Source organism: Drosophila obscura, unplaced genomic scaffold (genome assembly GCF_018151105.1).
Source record: "Drosophila obscura isolate BZ-5 IFL unplaced genomic scaffold, ASM1815110v1 contig_181, whole genome shotgun sequence".
NCBI classification, from domain to species: Eukaryota; Metazoa; Arthropoda; class Insecta; order Diptera; family Drosophilidae; genus Drosophila; species Drosophila obscura.
The window spans coordinates 546144-553237 of NW_024542769.1; the positions used below are offsets into that span (position 1 = coordinate 546144).

Sequence of the window (7094 nt, forward strand, 5' to 3'; positions counted from 1 at the left end):
CTACTTCAAAATACATCGAAAACTAAAAGCTAATCCTTATAATATTGTAAATATATCAACACATGAAATATCTTCGGTAAGCCGAAATTTATATACTCTTCCCATTAGACAAGAACAAGAACAAAACAGAACAGAACGATTTCATAAGAACACCTCTTCCCCTCTCCAATGGGAAGGGAAAGTAAACATGATTATAATACCGACTGAATATTAGCATATATACACTGTACTGTAGGAATCTAGACAGAAGCAGAGGCAGAAGCAGAGGCTTGCGCATACATAAATCTCTATAGATACGATATACATACATACATACATATATATATATAGGTATATATATTTTTGATTTGTCGAACAGAAGAACTGGGAACGGATCAGTTTGTAGAGGAGGTTTTCATTCAGGCGAACCATTCGGAAAAACAAACCAAACTCACTTTGGGCATGCGAAATCAAAATGTGATCAAAAAAATATAAAATTACAACAGAAACAAAAAAAAAACAAAAAGCAAAGCAACAACAAAAAGAAAATTAACCAATTAAAATTCGTAATTATTTTAAGCAAAACTAAGAACTAAACAAGGCATTGTCATTCAGTCGATTCAGTGTGTATGTGTGTTTGAAATTCTATGCTAAAAATGTAAAACAGTATAAGAAAATATAACAGTTTTTAAACCAACAACGGTTTGTACGTTTTTTGTACTATTTTATTCGCTATTTTACATGGAGAAAGCTGAATCCCGCTTCTCGCTATTTCATTGAAAAAATCAATTTCTGACGGGAAAAAGCTAATTTGTCAACACTGGTACGCAGAACTTACCGTGTAGTTACCATGTAAAAAATAAAGATTTTTGTTGAGCTTTTTGGATTAAAACTTATTTTATAGATAATCCAACAAATGGGAGTCCTTAAAATAAGACAGATTGTAGAAAATTGATTCATCTATCTGATAAAATTATTTATCTAGAGCTGAGAGGGCTAACTAGCTTGTAGAATTAAATGGAATATCAAATTTGGGGAATGTGCCAGTTTTCACTGGCATTTAGCGAAAAAAATACCGAAATTGTTCGGTAATGTAATGTATTTATAAAACACAAAAAATATGCATTAATAGGAAACAAACATCTCAATCTAAGAAAGGTGCATTATTAATGTTTCAAAGGAGCTTGGAACAACAAATTTAACAGTAATTAAAGGAAATAGGGTATGCAAATGTACATACGTATAGCTGAAACCTGGTTGACCAGCAACAATGACGTCACATTTAGTCAACATTTACGTCTTATGCTTTAGCCCTTTTTGTTTGAACCTTTTTATATAAACAATCTAATAAAAAAGAGTTCTGAAAACTAGCCAATCTTGTAGAAAATTGATGTAGCTATCGGATAAAATTATTTTTTTACGGCTAAGAGGTTAGCCCTCTTAGCTAGCTAGTAATATTAGCCTGAATATCAAAATCATGGAATACGATTTCAATCAATAAAATAGAACGTTATCCCATTGTCGACCATGGGGGTATTTATTATATTTCTACGAAATTTATGTAACTTTAACATATTTTACACATTACAGGTGAAAGATACTGGTAGTCATTTATGTTTTGTAAGTAAAGAGGAGGATGAGGCAACAAGGAGCCTTCACAAACAGTATTATTTTCCGCGGCTTAACAAAGGGTGTTCAACATTTTAAATATAGGGGTGTTAAGTGGGTTAAGTCTCGTTTGATCGCCGGATTGCCCTGGTTTTTCTGCCCTGGCTCGCGTTTCTTGTTAATTTTAGCCAAAAAAACAGCTTTTTTGGGCCTATTTCGTTTTGCTGCCAATAAAAGACGACAACATGATTAGCTTTCTGTTCATTCTAAATCGCGCACTTAGCAGCAGCAGCCGCAAAATGTCGCAAGGCCCACGCCCGCTTGTACTTTGTGGCCCCTCCGGTTCCGGCAAGAGCACGCTGCTGAAACTTTTATTTGCCGAGTTCCCCAACACATTTGGCTTCAGCGTCTCCCACACCACGCGCAGGCCGCGTGAGGGCGAGGAGGATGGTGTGCACTATTATTTCGTGGAGAGAGCCGACATGGAGCAGGCCATCGCCAGTGATGAGTTCATTGAGACGGCCGAGTTCACTGGGAATCTGTATGGGACCAGCAAGGCGGCCGTACGCGAGATCCAGAAGCAGGGACGCGTCTGCATACTGGACATTGAGCAGAAGGGAGTGGAGCAGATTCGGAAAACCGATCTCAATCCCATACTGATCTTCAACAATCCCCCAACGATCCAAGAGCTGGAGCGTCGACTGCGTCTACGTGGCTCCGAAACTGAGGAGACGTTGCGCAAGCGAGTCAACGCCGCCGAGGTGGAGATCAGCTACGGCCTGACGCCAGGAAACTTCCACAAGATCATCAACAATGTGGACATTGAAGTGGCCTACAGGGAGTTTCGCGATTTCGTTGTCCAGGAGCTGAAGCAGCAGGAGGAAGATGGCATCAGCATTAGCCTCAATTAATTGACTTTACTTGACTTATCCCTCGGGTGCAACGATATTACTGGACATTTACTCATGGCATTTCTACTTAAGCGTCCAATCTTATTTATTATCCTCGTGTACCCCACACACACACACACTGCTTTGTTGTGCAATTAGTTGTTGTATTTTTTAAGCTGAAAGTTGTTGCGGTGCTTCACGCTCTGGCACTTGGAGCCAATTAAAACGGAATCAATAAAGCAAACAGCTTTTGGTTTTGTATTCACACGAACGTTCTATTTACAAGTCTACGCGTACAACAGAGCCAAAGCGGAGCCGGGGTAGCATTGTGGAAGGTCAAAGAGTTATCAGCAGTCTTCCACGAACAGTTCAGTTGATGGTCCATTGAACGGAGGGAGAGCACGCCAACTGGTCATTCCATAAGGTGGCTTGCGCCGTCTGGGCAGCCTAAGTGAAGACGACACGCACACCCAAACGCCAATCTTGCTCCGAACCTTGGCACAGGACACAGACATGTACATGGATTACGAGGGATACGCATTGGTTTTATAGTCATGATGCAGATGGACGCGTGCCGTGTAGCTCGTTTTACCCGTACCAGATTGCATTGCATTGTGACGATGTACAACCCGTGCGGATCCATCGACCTTGGTGCGGCTGTCGGCACTGCTCCAGAGTCCGGCTATCGCCTCCAAGGCCAGCTCCGTCTCGGCATCCTTGTCGTCATGATCCGCCGACAACGTCAAGTCGATCTGACGCCTCTGGCGCGGAGCGGGAGCCGCCGCCACGAGCCCTGTGAACACGATGAGCAGCAGCAAAAGGTAGTGAAGTGCACGCATGCTGAAAGCAAACTGAGAGCCGAGACCCGCTGATTGGGATGTATTCTCAATCAAAGCTCAAAGATGTTCTGGTTGAAATATGTCACTGGATGGCTGGCTTATCAGACAGATCCACAATCAACATATTTATTGCGGTTTACAATTCAATTGGCTTCGAACGATGTCATTGCTAGCGGCACTCCAAACTAGAATAATTATTACTATATAATGGGATAGAGGCAGCCTAAACTTTGGGCTCCAGGATCTGGGCTGGTGGCCAGTCCCACTGTTTGGCGGGCACAGCCTGGGTCAGCTTCTCCCAGGGCTTCCAGCCGAGCATTTTGCGTGCCAGCACCAGTTCGTTCTCGGCCTGCACAATCAACTCCTCCACCTGACCGCATCCGACAGCCTTCTCCAGAGCGGCAATGTCTTTGTTCTGTAATAACCAATGGTCAGTGGAACTACGGCAGAACATTGTTAATCACAAATGAAACTTACATTGGCCACAGCATCGGCGCGCTGCTTGACCAGCTGTTCCGTGTACTTGCGGTAGCTGGCTTCCTGTGGCATCTTGCCCACTGCACGCAGAATCTTGCTATAGAGCGCGCACAGCGTGTGGTGTGGATTGGTGGACACGGCCAGGCCGGTCAGACCTGTGGACTGTAGGAAGCGATGACATAACTGGCACACAACAGCAGGATTTCATGAACCAGCTGACTTTACAGCAGTTTCCGTATGTCTAACTGGTTCCAGTTGACGGCGGCTCAAACTACTTACCGCTTTAATAATTCTGGCCATGTTTATTGAGCTAAAAAGCGACAAATTTTGTTAAATTTCTGCACAATTGGTACGAACAACAACAGCTGACGGGGCGCTGCCAACCGAATTTTAGCAGTGCTGTAAAATGTACAGAAACGATAACAATAGTTATCGCTTCGCTTTGCGATACTTTTCGCAAATAGAGCGCGACTTTTAAGAAATTCAAAACGTGTGTTGCGTTCGGGATTGGGATTCCATTTATTTATCACAATTTTGTTTATAGTATATATATCAAAATGAGGCGATTGGTGTATTTTAGCAAAGATTGTTCGTCGTGTCGGTGAGTTTTCAGCTAATAATTTTTGGGTGCTTAACCTATTATATATTCTACTTCTCTTATAGATATTATACAAAGATCTGGAGCCAAACTATGTGGTGTTCACAGCAACTGGTGCACGATCGACGATGCCAAAGGCTGATATTAATACATTGACAACCGTAACAATGAATATTCCGATGACTGTGTAATTATTGATTTTGTTTGCACGGCAAATATCTCGCTCATCCTTTATGTTGTATCTGCCATTCCAAATAAGGCCAACGCCGACGGCGATCTGCAATGTGAGACAGTCCAAAAAGAGAATTTTGTCTCAAAAATATACGCGAAAAATATGCAAATGATGTGCAATAAATACCTGGAATAAAATGCTCACTGAGATGAACACAAGACTGGGATAAAAGTATGGATGCTGCTGGTTCATTTCCAGCACGTAACGCAGCTGATTGGCATTCGCCGAGAGCAGTGCCAAATCCATCATGCCCTGTGCCAGGGTCTTCTTGTGCTGGTAGGCATTTACATCGGGTATGGGCGTCTCCACGCCATTGATGTTCACAAATTCGGGTCCACTGTAACCAGGAAACATGTAGCTCGGACGTCGTCCTCTGTTACCGCCATTGGGCACGAGCACAGTGACCCCACCGCCGCCGCCACCGCCACCGCCTGCACCTCCATTTCCCAGAAGGCCATCATCTACGCCGGGATTGCCTTTGCCATCTTTAACAAAGGGACGATCGTCGTCATCATCATCCGTTTCGGGTACTGTGCCAAGAGGTAAGCGGAAAGAAATCTTTAATGTGGATCTGGTTTCAAATTTTTAAATTCTACTTACACATTAAACGATTTAAAGTTATTTTATAGATTGCGGTTTAAAGGCGGCATTAGTCAGAAGACATTGGCAAGCAGAAAACATATATATTTTGTACATAGACATTTACATTTACATTTACAGATTAAGGCGAGTGATGGAGGTGGAAATACAAACCTGCTCGGGGTATGCGATTGTTGCGTCCATCGTTCTGGCTGCTGTGATTGTTTATGCTTTCCTATAAATACAGACAGTTTAGAGTGTTTCCTGAATACGAGTATTAAAATTTCCCATTCTATATGCCCATTGTTTACAAATGCAAAGCAGTTTTATTATGCAGTAAAGCTTCTGTTCTCCGACTGATGAATCTACAAATCAGTTATATAAATACATGTTAATGCATATGCATATGCTTATAACACTATAAATCGGGGTGGGGGACGGAGATAAGCCCGAAGGACAAACTGTACGTGTTTATTTTGTCTGTTTTTATGTAAAGAAAGAAAAAGATAACGAAAAGGGAGATAAACTTTTGGAAGAACAAACAAATGTGGTGGGTGTCTTGTGGGTGTGGCAGGAGCCATTAACCATATATTAAATTTTAATGTAATAATTTAATTAAAATTCAAATTTATGTGATGTGCAAAATCTTTCTTTATGCATCATATTTAATATGCCAGCTCCAATGATCTCACGTACATTCTGCTCCTAAATAGCAAAGAATCTCAGTTTTGGATTGCTCAGTTTCATACCAAATATTCCTTAAATATTCCATCCACACATGCCCCATATTTTTCACTTTTTTTATTGCATATAGAAATCCAAGTTCCCCAAATTCGAATCAGTTTAAGAGCACCGTGATGCAGGGGATCTATTAGAATGACTAAGCCCGGGGGCTTTTTTTCCGCTTCGCCAGTCACTTTCACAAACTTTAAAGCCTAGAGCTCCCAGGGAAGCTCCTCCTCTCCTCTGTTTGCATGCCAATTATCAGCCTTTGCTGATCATCTACCTATGCCATATTCGATTTTCAAAAGGTCTGAGGTCTGGGCAACAGAGCAAACACAATTTATATACGCTTTTTGCGGTCTAGATATTTGTTTAGCTTCCCCGAGATTAATGGCTGTCTAACTCACTTGATTTCTGCCCATCGTTGTATCATCGGACAGCGGCAGCTTATCCATTTGCAGTGTAACTTGCTCTAGGTCACTCATTCTTGGGCTTTAATTAAACGATTTTACTCAACAGCAAAGTGCACACACTCGAGAATTCCAATGCGAGCGTCTAAATGAATTTCTTTGTCTGTTTTATCCGTTAAAAGTATGCTGCGGCGATATATCTTTCGAAGATGAATCGGAATCTCCACTCTAGTATTCTTCTCTTTTCTCAGCAGTTGTTGAAAAATTCGTGCGCGTTTTCGACCGCTCAGCACGCTATTTGTGGCAGAACTGACCAACCGACCGAACGACTACGAGTATATTGAAATAAAAATTGCGCGGCCAGACTTGCTCTCGGGTCTGGGGCATGGGGGTCCACTTGTTTGGCCGGCCAGCGCCACAACTCATCGTCGGCGTTTTCCCAAACAATCAGCCCTGGGTATTTCACGTTCTCAGTCGACTCTAAAGTTACAACAAGTTTCTGTTGCTGTAAGGGGCTATCCATGTGTGGAGCTGGTAAATGGAGTAAAAAAAACTTCTCTCGGATGCATGACAAAGCTGTTTGGAGCGCGTTCTCTCTGTCTCTCTGTCTCCTTTCTCTGAAGGCTTTCTCTCTCTATGGCTCGCTCTCTTTTGATTACATGTTTCCGTACTATGGCACGCCATTTCCTCGTTCGCATTAAAAATGCATTCAAAACTCGTACATACATACATACATACATATGTCCGTCCATACGTCAG

The 7094-nt window shown here is 42.3% G+C and overlaps 4 protein-coding genes across 5 annotated transcripts; 1 reads left to right on the forward strand and 3 right to left on the reverse strand.

Moving 5' to 3' along the window:
* The first annotated feature begins 1718 nt into the window (after positions 1-1718).
* Positions 1719-2742, forward strand: LOC111071481 (guanylate kinase). Its single transcript, XM_022362861.2, has one exon. The coding sequence runs from the start codon at positions 1833-1835 to the stop codon at positions 2496-2498; it is 666 nt and encodes a 221-aa protein (XP_022218553.1). The 5' UTR covers positions 1719-1832; the 3' UTR covers positions 2499-2742.
* On the reverse strand, positions 2713-3343 carry LOC111071484. Its single transcript, XM_022362864.2, has 2 exons — positions 3076-3343; positions 2713-2971 (listed from the first exon to the last, which is right to left on the reverse strand). Exons 1-2 carry the CDS (start codon positions 3314-3316, stop codon positions 2925-2927), a joined length of 288 nt encoding a protein of 95 aa, XP_022218556.2. The 5' UTR covers positions 3317-3343; the 3' UTR covers positions 2713-2924.
* A 42-nt stretch (positions 3344-3385) lies between these two features.
* Positions 3386-4184, reverse strand: LOC111071482 (NADH dehydrogenase [ubiquinone] 1 alpha subcomplex subunit 5). The gene is made up of 3 exons (XM_022362862.2): positions 4073-4184; positions 3794-3955; positions 3386-3731 (listed from the first exon to the last, which is right to left on the reverse strand). Exons 1-3 carry the CDS (start codon positions 4091-4093, stop codon positions 3540-3542), a joined length of 375 nt encoding a protein of 124 aa, XP_022218554.1. The 5' UTR covers positions 4094-4184; the 3' UTR covers positions 3386-3539.
* A 122-nt stretch (positions 4185-4306) lies between these two features.
* LOC111071480 (ninjurin-2) lies at positions 4307-6670 on the reverse strand. Of its 2 annotated transcripts, none has more exons than XM_022362860.2 (4): positions 6333-6670; positions 5377-5437; positions 4750-5108; positions 4307-4668 (listed from the first exon to the last, which is right to left on the reverse strand). In XM_022362860.2, the coding sequence occupies exons 1-4, from the start codon at positions 6408-6410 to the stop codon at positions 4483-4485; spliced, it is 684 nt and encodes a 227-aa protein (XP_022218552.2). In that variant the 5' UTR covers positions 6411-6670; the 3' UTR covers positions 4307-4482. The 2 variants fall into 2 exon arrangements, with proteins under 2 accessions (XP_022218552.2, XP_022218551.2); XM_022362859.2 differs by having other exon boundaries at positions 4750-5153; positions 6333-6669.
* Between the last annotated feature and the right edge of the window lie 424 nt (positions 6671-7094).